Genomic DNA, 16,759 nt, shown 5'->3' with positions numbered 1-16,759 from the left:
GTTGATCTGCTGAGTCGAGCCCTCCATGTTGGATGAGGCTGCTGAACCTGAGGGTGAGTTGGAGGACAAAAAAAAATCCCCCACGTAAGTCTTCTATCCGAGGGGATAATTGTATAGAATGCCCCTGTAGGAGCATAGTATCGAACTCAAGAAGAAAAATAGAAACAAGAAAAAAGGGCAAAGGTTGGTTGTTTGGGAAAAAGTGGAAATCTTATTTGACAAGAAGACCTTCGGAAAGGGATTGATTGAGAAATAACTGGGTAGAAATTATATGACAAATTATATGTCCCTCACTCTTCTATTTCAAGGTGCTGTCCTACCACTATGGTTGAAAAAAGCCTCTCTCTCTCTCTCTAACTCAATTATAGAACCAAGCATTTGGGCTACTCAAAGTTGTGGAATGTACAAATATGAGGCCTTGTAAAAGATTTTATTTCAAAGAGAGAAGAGACTGATACAAGTAGAAAATATAAAGAGGAAAGTAGGTCCATTTCTTATGAAAGAGTAAAAGGGAAAATGAGTTAGGCATGGGCAATGATATCAATAAATTTTCCTTGGGGCTGCCAATCAAGCCGGGCTGGCTAGTGGGCCTAGCAGCCGGTCTGGGCCAACCCTGCCTCAAGCAGCCCCCTGAGGCTGTTGGATTGGGACTGAGCATAAATTATTTGCACCTGGCCCGGGCTTAGGCAGCACAATAATGCCCACTGGCCAAACTCTAGCTTAAATACCTCAAGGCTGGGTGTGCCTAGCTAGCCCATTGGCAATGCTGTACTAAGGGTGGCAATAGGCCAGGTGGCCCGGCTTTGAAAAACTGGGGGCCTCGACAGCATAATGTGGCCCAAGGGCCAGGATATGGTTGGGCTCAGGCTAGGGCAACAACAGGGCCAGCCCAACCCCTCTTTATCTTTATTTTTCTTTCTTTATTTTATTTTTTATTTTATTTTATCTTGCTTGGGCACGGCCGGCTATATCCGGGCTAAGGCTAAGGTACCCATAAAATTTTAGGTCAAGCTTGGGCCATTGCCTAGGCCAAGCCTGACCCACTGGCATCCCTCTGGTGGCCTCTAGCTAAGAGGGTACGATGACCTTGATTGATGTGTGACTTTGGTAGAAATACATCACCAAATGTGAATTGTGGCCTCAAGAACGGAGAAGTTATCAATAGAGATTTGTCTTCATCTAACTCAATTGATAGATTGGATGTGAAATTGAATTGTAGCCTCAAGAATGAGAAGTTATCAATTGAGATTTGTATTCATGTAACTCAATTAATTGGTTGAATGTGAAATTGGGTGGCTGCATTTATTGCATTACCCCACCTCAAAGGTCAAAATCAGTGTTTTAAAAATCGTTGAATCGGCACGGAATTGGTCTATTCGAATCGAGAATCGGTCATCCCGTGTAGTTTCTTTTGTAAAGCCGGAAATCGTCTGGTACTTCTCTAGAGGAACCGTTGATTCTGCACAGTAAATCGCCCCGTTCTTCACGTCATGATGTCAGACTTGCAGTCAAAGGGCATTTTTGTAAAATTTGGAGAATTTCGAGACAAAACTGGTTCTTCTCATCATGACGTCAGGACTCACAGTCAAAGGGAGTTTTTGTAAAATTCAGGGAATTTCAAGGCAAAACCCTCCTCAAAGGTCAAAATCAATGATTTTAAAATAGCCGAATCAGCAAGGAATCGACCGATTGAGAATCGGTCATCCTGTGTCGGTTCTTTTGTAAAGCCGGGAATCGCCCGATTCCTCTCATCCCGTGTCGGTTCTTTTGTAAAGCCGGGAATCACCCGGTTCCTCTAGAGGAACCGGCTTTATCGGCGATTCTATACAGTAAATCGCCCGGTTCTTCGCGAAGAGAAACCGGCTTTATCGACGATTATGCACGGTATCGACGATTCTACACAGTAAATCGCCCGGTTTTTCACGAAGAGGAACCGGCTTTATCGGCGATTATGCACGGTAAATCGCCTGGCATCAGGAACCACAGTCAAAGGGCATTACAAAAATTCGGAGAATTTCAAGACAAAAATTGTCAGACCCTGAGCCCAACAGGAACCACAGTCAAAGGGCATTACAAAAATTTGGGGAATTTCGAGACAAAAATTGTCAAAGACCCTGAGCCCATGGGTCCGCACGCTTCGCATGACCCTAAGTTCTTTCACGCACGTGTACTCACGATCCACACGCTTTGTGTAATCTTATCGCTTCACACGCGCTATAGACGATGAGTACAAAGAATTATTTATTCATATAGATTTGCTTCTCTCTCTTCGATGTGGGACTATGTGAATAGATAATACCTTAAAATGTTCATATATTATATATTTTGTTAACGGTTTTATAAACACTAAGTTGCAAGTGCTATACCGGTTATTACATATCCTCATTGTGAGAGAGATGCGGGTTTGATTCCTCTTGTTGAGGAGCTGTTTTTTAGGTATTTTCTTTTTTATCAACCGATCCGAATGGGTTTTTGGGGTGTCTGATTCAGGTCATCGATCCGTTTTTTAAACCACTGGTCAAAATAATTTTTTTTCGAACCATGTCACATCCAATCATATTTCACGTTAGATGGTTATATAATTGTGATCTCCTAATACTATAAAAAAAAAGGTCTTGTTATATATAATCCCTTGAATCATCATCCAAAAAATCTAAAATGTGGCCACAAATAGTTGCTTATGATGTAATCTAAAATGTGGCCTCAAAAAACTCCTCTTGATGTTTCCTTTGAACAAAGGCAAGTCCTTCCCATAATCAAATTTCAAGAACTAATACTCTCTCTCTCTCAAGAACAAATCACTCAAGATGATAAATAAAAAGAAAAGGAAATAGAAAAACATGATAGAAACATAAATGAAGCAAATTTGATTTAAAAATAGTCATTGGTTCTCAAGAGTTACAAAGCCATTTTCTTCTCCACTATTCTATTCCCAATTCCCATCTCACCTCGTGCTTCGTTCCTCAATCCATCACCTCGTGCTTCGTTCCTCTTTCCATTAGATTCTTCTTCCCTTGAAAGTTTATTCTCTCTTTGGATAATTGGAATTCAGACATTGACATAAACTGAACACTTTTCATAGTTCGTTCTTCTTAACCATTTGCAGTGATTCTTATTGGTGTCAAAACAACAAGTCTAACCTTTACCTTATATAGTCAAGGAGATTCTCACCATGTTGCATTTGAGCTCATATCCTTGCTTCTTTTCAAGTAGAAGGATCACCATTGGCAAGTTCGACTGATCGGTTGGTCTCACTGGCTGCCTTGTTCTGAGGCCGAAGTGGTATCGCTGTTTTCTTTGCAAACAAATCGCTCATGTCCTCGAGTGTCTGGCCCATGGTCTCAGGCAAGAAGAAGAAGAAGAACAAGAATGCAAGACTACAAGTCCCTGCAAACAAGAAGAAAACCCCTTGTATGGTAATCGCCTTGTACATAGATAAGAATGTCATTCCTATCACACCGCTCAGCAGACGGTTCACTACCGCCGCGATGCTCGCCCCTTGAGCCCGTAGCCTCAGAGGTAATATCTCCGAAGTGTAAACCCAAGGTATTGGTCCTAGACCGAATGAGAAAAATGAAACAAACAGAAGAATTGTGGCTATGCATAGAACAATGGCCCAAACCAACTTCTCATCAGTGTGTGCTATCATGGTTAAGCCAAAGCCAAGACCACATAATGTAACTATCATTCCTCCCACACTAGTAAGAAGCAGTGGCCGCCGACCCACTCTATCCAAGAGGAAAGTGGCTACTAGAATAGCAGCGGTCTTTATGAGTCCGACAGCAATTGTGGCTCCTAGAAGCTGATTTTTCTCCTTTATCCCAGCCTTTTCAAAAACCCGAGGGCTATACAGAACGACTGCATCGATGCCAGAGCATTGCTGGAAGAAATGTATGCCTACAACTACAATTAGGATGCGGCGGACGACTGGGGTGGGATGTAGGAGGAGCTCCTTCCAAACACCCTCACCATGGTGACGTTTAGGCACATGTACAATCTCGTCATCGGTGTCATCGGGGATCTCGGCAGCGAGCTTGATTTCGGAGATACGGAGTTGTGCTTCATTTGACGAGTCCGATATCTTTAGCAAAACCTGTCACATACGCATAATTCAATGATACTAGAATGAACTGGCGAGAGTAGTACTAGAATGGGTGACCTCCTCAAGGTCCTTACATTGAACTCCCGAGAGTAGTACTAGAATGGGTGACCTCCTCAAGGTCCTTACATTGAACTCCCGAGAGTAGTACTAGAATGGGTGACCTCCTCAAGGTCCTTACATTGGGCAAAGTGTGGGACCAACCAAACATGTCACTATTTCATTTTATGTCCATTGGACACGTGACCGTGTTGTTGCCAGGATCATATTTCTTTTACAAACATGTCACTATTCGATTTTATGTCCATTGGACATGTTGCCAGGACTGATGGATCATCCTTTATAGAATGCTCCAAAGGAAACCTATTTTTTAACCAAACATGATATAAGTTAACGAACACTGCATGGTCAAAAAGGCATTTGCCCCTTCGATACTCATTAGTACGAGTAAGAAGGGTAATTCGTCCTTGAGATATTGGAAAATAGAAAGGTCTCTTTTTTTTATGTTTTAAAGCTCTATGCACTCAAGCTTGAAGTCCACTATAAACACCAGAGTGATATATTCTTAGAGGCACCTGAGTTATACCTTTTTAGAGAGAGATAAAATAAAAACGGTAGAGAGAGATAAAGTAAAAGCAGATAAAGTAAAAACGGTAGAGAAAGCGTTTCTAACTCTGTTGTCTTTAATATGCTGAAGATATATGTAAAACTTTTGATGATAATATCAAGATAAAATCCAAAACTCAAACATTTTGAGTTTAAAAAATTTTAAATTTTGAGGGATGTGAAAATGAGAACAAAATTTTTTTAATTTATTTTGAAAAAATTTACATTGTGCATTTATATCGGTTATTTGGTTCTATTTAAACCATCATTTTTTCACAAACCACCTTTTGTAAAAAAATTGAGAAATTTTAAAGATTAAAAAAGTAAGGTATTTTTAAAAAAAATTACAATTTAATATGAGATTTACATAGTGTGATAATAAACACTCTGCCCTTCAAAGGATGAGGTTTGTCTAAGGTGCCTGTATATCTAGAGTTAAAAACTTTATAATACCCTTTACGATGGTCTAAAATCTATGTTCAATCTTAATTACGAAATTTTAAATTTAAAAAATAATACAGAGGGTATATTATGCAATATGCCCCATATTATCAGCACCCTCGTGGCCTTTTTCTTTTTCTAAGTTGCCCCCAGTACGACAATGAAAACACCCAGGCCTCTTTCTTTTCCTAAGTTGCCCCAATACGACAATGAAAACACCCAATCAGCAGAGAGAGAGAGGGAGAGAGAGGGCTCGAAAAGATAGAGAGGAGAGAGAAGGCTCAAAAGATAAATAGTAAAGAGAGAACGAGAGAAGAGAAATGACGAGAAGATAGGGGTCGCTGGGTTTTGGGGATACAAGATAGTTATTTGGTATTTCGAATACCGAATAACAAAGAACTAGGAAATGAGCTTAAAATGATATGAGTTGTCTAATAATACTAATGTCAATAACTTTGGCTATTGTTTCTGTAATCACCCCCTGTACGGTGTGTCTATAATCAACCCCTGTTCGGTGTGTCTGTAATCAGCCCTTGTCCGGTGTGTCTGTAATCGCCCCTGTCCGATGTGTCTGTAATCGCCCCTGTCCAGTGTTTCAAGGGGCAACTTGGAAAAAAACAAAAAAGCCGCCAAGGGTGCTCATAATATTAAGTATATTGGACACCATTTGGTAATAGATTCCCCAATATGGTCCGCACGTAAATTTTTTTTTTTTTTTTCTTTATATCCATACATTTTGAAATCAAAGAGGGTCAAGTTTATTAGTTGGGAGGTTTTCACCGCATTATTGGAGGTTCAAAAGCAGACGTAGGAAGGTTGAAATTCAAGGCGGCTAGGTCACACCTACACAAACGAGAAACAGAGATAGAAAGAGCATGTGTGTGTGGGTTGTTATTGTGAGAGAGACCATGAGAGAGAGAGAGCATGCGTGTGTATGTTGTGTGTGAGAGGCCATGTTTGTATGTGATTTTCTATGTGTAAGAGAGCTTTTGTCACTCATCAGGGAGATAGAGAGACCATGTTTGTATCTGAATTTGTGTCACTCGTCAGAGTGAGAGGATTAAATTTTTTGTAAAACAATCTCCATTACGAACCTTCTTCGCAGCTCCCAGCTTCCCCTGCATCACGAGCCACCTCGGCGACTCCGGCATTGCAAGCACCCCCACTGCTAGAAGCATCGATGGAACCACCCCCACTCCGAGCATCAGCCGCCAGTTCAGGTGCTCCGGCAGCCTCGCAAATGCGTAATTCGAAACATATCCCAACAAAATGCCCACATTTATGAAAATCTCAGGAAAAGTAGTCAGGAAACCCCGGCACGATGCAGGCGCCAGCTGATAAAATCACAAGGATCATGAGAAATTATGATATTGAAGAGGAAATTAAAAATCATAAAGTGAATGGATTTGGTAGGCTTACATTTATTTTCCTTTTCCTTTTTTTTGAACACTGAAAATCACTATTAAACAAAAAATTTAAAAAGAAAAAGGAAAAAAGCAGGGCTTTATAACGATTTGAAGGGTTTTCTTAATGTTCTAAAGGTTGTTTTAGGGTTAAGAAAGAGAACTTTCTACTTCTCAGCACAAGGTGTTTTTTCTTTTTAATAATTAAAATTCCTTCTCAAAGTCTAAATTATTTTTATTGGTATTGTCGAATGATTTTAATTAAGTATTAAAGCATCAGGACTGGATTACCTCAGTAGTGTACACAGGTGCTATCATTATTGCATATCCGATACCGATCCCGGCCACAACGCGGCCGGCCATTAGGAAAGCATAATTGGGAGCTAAACCCATGATAATGGCACCCAAGAAGAAGATGGCAGCGGCAAAGATGATAGTGTAGCGGCGGCCAATCCAATCAGAGGTCCGGCCAGCGAAAGCAGAACCGATGAGAGAGAATACGTTGATGGAGCCGGCGAGTATCTCAATTTTGGTGTCATTGATGTGGAGGTTATCCTTGATGAAGATCACTGCCCCGCTCATCACACCGATGTCTGTGAGAGGGGATGAGAATGCTGCTTATTCACCCAAACCTTCAAACACGCACACTAAAATCTCTCTCTCTCTCTCTCTCTAACACACATAGATCTCTAACTATTCCTTATTAACTCTTTTACTCGGTTTTGTTTTTTTTCTTGGGTGGCCCCCCTCTCTCTCTCTCTCCTCTCTCTCTCTCTCTCTCTCTCTCCATACAAGCCGCGAGCCACTCCAAACGCGTCCTCTCTCTCACAGAACGCGTCCTCTCTCTCACAGAAGCACGAGGACGAAAAACAAAGGAATTAGAAAGTCGGAGAATGATGGAGAAAGAGAGAGAGAAAATTGATCGTACAGAGAAATAAAATTGTTACTGTTTCTCCAAAAAAAAAAAGAAAAAAAAAAAAAAAAATTAGATGTGAAATTATAAGGGGAGAGAGATGTAAACTTACCATAGCCTATATGGGGGAGAGAGAGACGTAAACTTACCATAACCGAGAAGTATGGAGGTCATGGAAGCAAGACCAGCACAGGCAAGGGCATACTTATTCCTCTTCGGCTTTGTAATCCTCTCTGGTTGCTCATGATCCAGACGCACATTCTCCCCCTCGCTTCCCATTTTCGATCAATACCTCCTTCCTCGTTTGCACAGGCTGATATAGTCGAGAGAAACATGTGGTCAAACCCTTAAACTCCGGTTTGGCATAATCAGCACATTAATAATTGTTGTAGTGGCAAAAATAAATCAATATTAGGAAAAGAAAAAAGTTTAGATGAGGTTGCAACCTTAATATCTAGAGTTAAAGGTGCGTCTCAAAAATCAATTATAAATGATTAGTTTGGATGTTGGAAAAATCTCTAATTTACCATATTCTTGATGCGTAAAAAAAAAAAATATTTCTCAATCCAAGCAACAGAGTATCTTACAACACATTATCTGGACCGTTTATTTTAAAATAATTTATGTATTTATTGATCTACTTAATTTGAACCATTTTTAGAGTTTAATATTTTATAATTAAATATGAAAATAGATTCTCAAGCTATCCTAAAAAAAATTATATCAAATTTATATTTCTAATAAAATTTAGAGGAGCGCCTTAATTGGATTGTTGAAGATTGCAATCTTATGCAAACTATACCCTTAGGAAAATCAATAGAAATTAAGAGGAAATAGGGTTTTATTTTTGTTGAGGTTTTATAGCTTAATCTAAGTTCCACACGGTGGAGATAAAACGAGGTGCACCTGCCAAGGACAAATTGGCAGGAAAGAAAAAAAGAAAACAAAAAGTAGAACATCAAAATTTATGTCGTGGGTCTGTGATTACATCCATAGGTGAAGATGATTAATAGTTTTATTATTTAGCTTAAAATTATACCAGATAACTTTATTGAGGATATTTTAGGGGAAGCCAAAAATATAAAGGGTAAACAATCAAAGTAATATGAACCTTTAAATGGTGTAGAAAGAAGTGTAAATGGTGTAGAAAGATATTGTTTCAATGCTAAAAATATTTATGATGGTTTGAGAATTTATTTTCATATCTAATTATAAGATTTAAAGATTAAAAAATAATGTAGATCGAGCCGATCTATGAACAGTTGAAAATCTCTTGAAAATTAACTGAGTAGAAAATACATTACAAGATGTACTATATTCAAGATTGAAATCCATTTCTATCATGTCCATACATCTTGACTTCAAGATGATCAATTTGAGGATTTTTTTGGGTATTGAAACAAGCTCTTCTAATGAATTTTTAAGGTGGGCTTTAATTTAATTATTTAGATCTAATGATATACGATGAAGTCCATGTTTTTAGAAAAAGAAGGGTGAAGCCCGTGTTTTTAGAAAAAGAAGGGTGAAGCCCGTGTTTTTAGAAAAAGAAGAAGTTATCGTGATTTTTTATTTGAATCCTTTTAAATTAGAAACTACATCCTTAAGGAACGGCCATGGGAAAGATTCAGTTAAATATCTTAGCTGTGAGAATCTCAATTAAATCTATAAGGATATGGATAGCTTTCTAAATCCTAAAATGGATAGGGCCTCACGTGGTTATCCTTATGGATTATGGAATATCTTGGACATCCTATTTCATAGGATGTAGATCTTTATGGCCTCTATCTATCTTAATCCTAACAGATGTGAGAAATATGAGGGAATTAGGAATGGGTCTTAATCCTAACAGATGTGAGAAATATGAGGGAATTAGGAATGGGTAAAGATGGTCACTTAGTCTTTAGGTCTCTTTATTTATCTATACTATATTATTAAACCAGAGTCAAGAGGTGGATATGTGTCGTGAAAAATGAAAAGGGACACTAATTCTAAAGTATATATAAGGTATCTAACTTCTAAATTAAAGATATCCTTGGTGCATAATCCCTATCTTTAAGGGAGAATACGTGGATAAGAAATTGTAAAAAAAGATAGAAATCAATGGGGAAAATAGTTTCCATATTTAAGGGAGAGATAGAGTTAACTACGTGAGAGAATGAGAAGGAGAGAAAATATAGAGAGAAAATCAAGGGAAAAAATAGGTTTCTATATTTAAGAGAGAGAGATTAATACATTAGAGAATTAAATTGGCTTTGAAAAGAATGAATGAGAGATATTCTAGGAGGTAAAAATATCTACAAATTTTAGAATGAAGGTGTATTTCCTTCCTTTAAGCCCTTCAGACAAGGTATATTCCAACTCCTGCTTAGCATACGTTGTTGTTCATCTATTTTAATTAATGTTATCTAAATTGAGATTTTAATAATATTGATTATCATTAATAATTAAAAGTGTGATTGTAGGATTATTATCATAATAATTTGTTATTTGCATCCTATATTAGGGTTTAATTATACATTTTAAGCTTTTTAACATAGATTTTTGAAAGTTTTACATAAAAAAAAATGTCGACATTAGCCCACTAGCTCATATGAATATATGAGCCCAACAGCTCAGATATAATCTGGGTCGATCTGACGGTCACGATCGTATTTCGTATTTAAATTTTAATATTTTTAATATAAATCTAAATAAGTTGAAATTTTAAGCGCCCATTCTTCTCATCAAGGCGCACCTAATAAAAATATTTTTAAAAATAATTCATAAAAAATAAATTGACCAAAATACCCTTAAAACATTATAGGGGTATTATGGTCAATTTATTTCTTGCAAATTATTTTTTTGATATTTTTATTAGATTCTCTTATTTTAGAAGAATATACATCTAAAATTTAAAATTATTCGGAATCATATAAAAAAAATTAAAATTAAAATACAAAATAACGTCGTGACCGTCAGATCGGCTCAGATTCAATTTGGGCCATTTGACTCATATGAACGCATATGTTCATATGCACTAGTGGGCTAATCCCAGCATTTTCCTTATATAAATAACATGGTCTTTGGTATAAGACTAATCACTAAAAATAAAAATTATTTTGAAAATAAATTATAAATTTATGTGCTCATTAATGTCATTCATGACCAATCTTTTAAAGACTTTTTTATGTTACCAACATTATTTTTTTTTTTCACAAGAAATAATGTTTTATCAACACTTTTAAATAATAGCTTTATTTTTGTAATTTAGTAATTTTAATTTTTAAAAAAAATGAGTTTTTTGTGTTGCTGTGCTTTCTAAAATTACAATAACTTTTAAATTTTATTATAAATTCATAAATGTTTGAAACTAAATACATTCTACAAAAACAAAAAACAAAAGGAGACCAAATTCTATTTTCTTGTATTTTTGAATAATTTAGAAATTTAAAGTACAAAGTTTTTTTTGTTTTATCTATTACAAAAGTACAAACTCATATTTGTGACTTTTTTATTTTTATTGCTTTAAACTTTGGTTTACACATTTTCCTTTTTCGAGAGTTGTAAGCCATAAAAATTGAGCTCAGCTTTAAGTAATTTACGATGTTATAGAAGTAGTTTCTTATTCATGCCCACAAATATAATATTGTAGTCTCTTTGGATCACTCTTCTCTCATCATCTCTTTAGTTAGTATAATTATAAGCTTTTTTATCATTCGTATGATTTGTTTATCTTTCATATCAAATGCGCCTTTTGACAGAAGAATGTAAACAACTTATTAAGCATAGTGTTCACTATTACAAAGTTGTTTTACTTAAGAAGTATCATCTTTATAGTTATACTATTGTCAGCTGTTCATAATTTATAAGTTAATTAGGTTACAGGAGGCTAATAGCCAATAATAATAATACTACCGTTAGTTGGAATACAATCGCCACCTTCCCGTATAATATACCTAGCATATTGATGGATTGTGAGGATATATATATATATATATATAGCAATGATTTTATGCAACCGTTGTATAGTAATATGATGCAACAATCTTAAAAAACTATCTTATGGCTATTTTTTTGATTCAAAATTTGAAATATGTACTCTTTTCTTTCTAATGAACAATCACAAAAAAATAAAAAATTTAAAACACAACCTAGAAAGTATTTTTTTAGCCCAATTAATATAAGCCGTCCATTTTGGTAAGATGATTAGATCTAGGTCTTAGAATGATTTTTTGCATTTCCAATTTTTTTGAATGACTTTATTATCATTAGATGAACAATGTTAAAAAGGAAAAAATGATTTTGATTTCATAAAGGCTAAGATCTTGAAATTCACAAAATGAATGGTCTAGATTCGTTTTTGGGGGGGACTCATTTTGACTAAATCTAGTGTTCAAATTGAAATTTTTTTTGGGGGGATTGATTATTGAGATGAAAGGAGTGTGTGTGCAAAATTTGGGGTCATACAAATAGTACAAACATGGTTTTCTAGAAGTGTCGTTTCATTATACTATAACACGACTGTTGCAACGGTTGTATCATAGTACAATGCAACCACACTTCTAGAAAACATATTTGTGGTATTTGTATGACCCAAAATTTGCACACACACTCTCTTCATCTCAATAATCAATCTCAAAAAAGAAAAACTTTGATTTGAACCCTAGATATGGTCAAAATTAGTCCCCCTCTAACAACAAATCCAGACCATTCATTTGGTGAATTTCTAGATCTTAGCCTTTACGAACTCAAAATCATTTTCTTCTTCTTTAACATTGTCTATCTAATGATAATAAAGCCATCTAAAAAATTTGGCAAAGAAAAAATCCTTCTAAGACTTAGATTTAAGTATCTTATCAAAATGAACGACCTATGTTAATTGTTAATTGGGCTAAAAAAATGCTTTCTAGGTTGTGTTGTTAATTTTTTTTTTCTTTGTGGTTGTTCATTAGAATGAAAAGAGTGCATATTCTAAAATTTGGATCAAACAAATGGTTCTAACATGGTTTTTGAATGTTATTGCATTATACTATGATACAACTGTTGCATGAAATCACTACCTATATATATATATATATATATATATATATATATATATATATATATGAGAAAATCATGAAAGCTTAACCTATTCTTCTCTAGATTGATTATTTGAGGTCCTACTCATAATATTTTTTATTAATGAATAACAAATTACAGACGTGTCGAATCGTGTTGACTTTTTGACCAATGTACTAAAAACTTACGACACTAATAAACATTGATGCCCATGTCAGTTTCCATGTAACACACACAAAAAGAAAAACTAAATTCCCTTTCCTCCTATCAAGCAACTTTGAGAGCTTGAATTCAAGATGTCTATATTTTGTCAATGTTTCACATAACATGTCTACAATTTGATGGGATAAAAGAATAGAGAAAAGTTTATATATAAGGTTGCAACCTTAAAATGTAGAATTACATATGCACCTCAAAAATCTATCAAAAAGGTTGTTTTAATGATAAAAATTCCTCCATTTGATCATCTCGACATCAAGATGTATGAATATAAAAAAAAAAAAAGTTTTTGAGTCTCAGAAATAGTGCATCTTGCAACATATTATCTAGACCATCCATTTTAAAGATTTTTCATTTGTTTAACTGTTTTTGGAGTTTAAAACTTTCTAATTAGATATGAAAATAGATTTTAAGATATACTAATTATTTTTTACAACAAAATTACGTGTTTTGATAAAATTTGGAGGTTCACCTTAATTGGATTGTTTAAGGTTGCAACCTTATAGAAACCACACCCAAAATAATAAAGACTGTATGGATATATCCAGGTATTTGGTTTTCTCGTATTAGTTTTTCTCTGATGATGTGATAGTTAATTTCGAAATAATTTGTGTAAACATGAAAGATAGGATTGACAACTATTAGCTTTGCACTTTGGTTATCACAAAATTAGCTCAGGAGGGTCCCGATTTCATTAAGAAGCATAACCAAAAAAGTTGTAAACTATACCTCCTATTTGTTTTAGGGAAAGCTTTTTGTACTTCCTCTAGAGCATAGACGATCTATGCTTCCCCTACCATCCAGCCATCCAATTTTGATTAAGAGAGCCACTCACTGTTTGATCTTAGATCCGACGTCTCAAAGTATTTTATTTTTAGTCTTTTTTATGCAAATTTTATGAATATGAAATTTGGTACGTGTCATCTTCTCATTGGGGCGCACCTATAAAAAGTAAAGTTTTGATAAAATATAATAACCAAAATACCTCTTGAAACTTTTGGGGGTATTTCGATCATTTTATTTTATTGAAAATATAGTTTTTATATTTTTTGCTAGTGCGAGTTTAATAGAAAATTAGATGTACAAATTTGGTATCAAAATAGTTTACAGAAAAACCATTAAAAATAAAATAGTGTAGAGACATAACATTGTAATTGGAGCACTCTGATCCCTCCATTCAGAATGGACGGTTCGATAAGGGGAATTATATAAGTTTCATGTTATAGAGGAAGCTTAGAAAGTTTGGCCTTTTTTATATACAATATAGACCGTACACTATATTAAGAGACGTGCATATATTGATATTGTCTTGAAAGATGTGCAAAAATTCTCTCAGTCCTAATATAATAAGAGAGTATCGCAACTTTATTTCTACAAATAAAATTGCAATTATATACAAACCACACCAATTAGATAAATTCATTTGGTGGGAACTATGGTCATCATATGACCTTCTTAATATAGTTAAGAAATTTAAGAACTTGGGCTTTCCAATTGTGTGGAAGTTCAATGTAACCAGTGTTGAACAAATTGACTCGGCCAAAGTATTTGGGCTCTGACTGAGGCGAGTTATTCATGCGAATCCGAGTAACTCGCCCAAGTCCAATAAAAATGTATGGATTTCAAAGAGTAATAGCAACGGGGGATTTGAATCCCAATCTTTGTTAGACTTATTTGTCCATGCTACTGCAGAGGGCATCCTAACACAGATGGCTGTAATTTTACGCATTATACTTGGGCGAGTTTTAGAACTATGAATGTAACCAAGACTAAATGATAAGAGAATCAAAGACACAGGAAACTTGTGACTTAGAGAAGGTAGTGAAATAAGATTATAGAGATTTGATACGAGATTGAAATAGAAAAGTAGATGAAATATATAGAGATAGCACTGGTTGACTTGGACTCTTAAGAGAGAGAGAGATTGCTATGTGATGACGTACTTCATCACATTGCACCTCTAGCAAATATGACTTCAATGATATCCAAAGTGAAATAACAATCTTAAATATTCAATGTCTTAAAAATATCTAACCTATTATTTTATTTTTTTTATTTATAGAATGCAAATCTAAATATCTTTGATCAAACATGTAAGTAGATTAAAAAGTTATTACTAATAAAAAATATATAATGAGACCATTTACTTTTTGCATAAGGTTGTCGCAATTAATCTTGACCATTAGATGTCAAATCAGGTGACTACATTTATTTTATTGATCAAGCTCAAAGTTCAAAAGAAATTTTCTTGAACTTTACGACACACCTAAGCTATCAGATTTCACATCAGATACTTGTAAGTAATTGTGACCTCCATGTACAAAAATAAATAAATGATCACATTATATACAATCTCTATTACTAAATAGTAATAAACCACAAACAATTAGAGGTTTCAACTGATTGTGGCCAACGTATTATACATTGATATCCAACTCCCATAAGGGAAAATAATTCTACCTTTATAGGAGGGAAATTAAGATTTCTACCCTTCAAACTCTCTCACTCCGGGTTTATATAAGGAAATTTGATAATTCTACTCCTAAAGCTCTCACTCTCTCTCTTATTTTTGTACAAGCAATTTATTCAAATATATGTAAGTGATGAATTATTTAACTTTCTACATATAACTTTTTATTTAATTTCAAAACACCAGTTAGGATTCATAATAAATTTTGGCAAAATTTTACGTTTGCTGCGTATCTAACGCAACCATGCCCTTTTACCCGGGCATGGGATTGGTTAAAGTAAAGTTTAAGGTCATCACCCTTCTTAGACAAGATGACATAACTTGGATTTATGAAACCCAAAACGGCATCAACACAAAGTTATAACTTTGGAGGAATGCTCTAGAATCCAAAGGTTTTAAAATTAGTCAGACTTAAACATAATATATAGAGTGTAAGTTTAGTAATAATAGGAGTGGTGACAAGGAAGTAGTCAAGATTGATATCCATGAAGTACAAAAAAGATCGCATTTTTTATTTCTTGGGTCAATAATCTAGGAAAATAGAGAGATCGAGAAAGATATTGTATACAGAATTAGAGCTGTGTGGGCGAAGTGGAGATGTGCAACTTGAATCTTATGTGATCACCGCATACCAATAAAGCTGAATGACAAGTTCTTTGAGACAACGGTGAGACCAATTTTACTTTTATGGAGCAGAATGTTGGATGGACAAAAAATAATATACTCATATTATGAGTGTAACAGAGATGAAGCTGTTGGGGTGGATGAGTGGCAAAAAAATAAGGGATAGAATTCAAAATGAATCTATCCGATAGAATTTAGGCGTGGCATCAATAGGTGATAAAATAAAAGAGGATAGACTTAGCCATATGTGGCACCGACCAAGTACATCATCGGTTAAGAAGTATAATATAGTTCAAGTGGAAGGACCGAAAAGGGCAATGGGTAGGGCCGAAAGGACATGGTTGGAAGTAGTCTGAAAAGATATGTGGATTTATAGCCACACTGAGAATATTACCTTTAATAGAGAATAATAGATCATTTGGATTCATGTAGTCAACTCCAATTAATTGGAAAAGAACTAAAATGAAGATGATTCAAAACACTTGTTAAAATAAACATAATGTGTTAGAATAGCTGCCATTGGGTAAAATATTAAATAGTTCAACTCTAATAGGCCAGTTGTAAAAAAAGCAGATTGGTGACTTGAATCGATCACACCTATACCCATGTCGGATTGCGAGAATCGGTGGATCAGATTAGAAAAATCGGCAGAATATGTAATTTTTGTCCCACTTTTTAAAAAAAATAATTCAAAAAAAAAAATGTTCACCCTCATTTTCTCGCTTGACTCGGTAAAGAATCGATCGGAATCTGTGAAGAATCTGTTGGACTCAGTGAAAAATCGTCGAAATCGTTGGTTTCGCGAAAAATTCGGTGACTCTACTATTTTGAATCGATCGAATATCGGTTTTTTACCTGATCTGGGTTGGTTATGGCTATTCCCGAACCGAATTGCCTGATTCTGGATCGAGTCACCAATTTTTAAATCACTGCTAATAGGTATTTTG

The 16,759-nt window shown here is 35.0% G+C and overlaps 1 protein-coding gene across 1 annotated transcript; it reads right to left on the bottom strand.

Annotated features, from left to right (window-relative positions):
- Positions 1–2,846: 2,846 nt before the first annotated feature.
- Positions 2,847–7,918, bottom strand: LOC18422369 (polyol transporter 5). Its single transcript, XM_006827040.4, has 4 exons — positions 7,612–7,918; positions 6,841–7,142; positions 6,241–6,480; positions 2,847–4,093 (listed from the first exon to the last, which is right to left on the bottom strand). The coding sequence occupies exons 1-4, from the start codon at positions 7,739–7,741 to the stop codon at positions 3,206–3,208; spliced, it is 1,560 nt and encodes a 519-aa protein (XP_006827103.3). The 5' UTR covers positions 7,742–7,918; the 3' UTR covers positions 2,847–3,205.
- Positions 7,919–16,759: the final 8,841 nt, after the last annotated feature.

Source organism: Amborella trichopoda, chromosome 4, assembly GCF_054954075.1.
Source record: "Amborella trichopoda isolate Santa Cruz 75 chromosome 4, AtrichopodaSantaCruz75HAP2 v2.0, whole genome shotgun sequence".
NCBI lineage: Eukaryota > Viridiplantae > Streptophyta > Magnoliopsida > Amborellales > Amborellaceae > Amborella > Amborella trichopoda.
The sequence above is the reverse complement of the archived record's forward strand: the minus strand, read 5'-3'. Positions and strand labels throughout refer to the sequence as shown.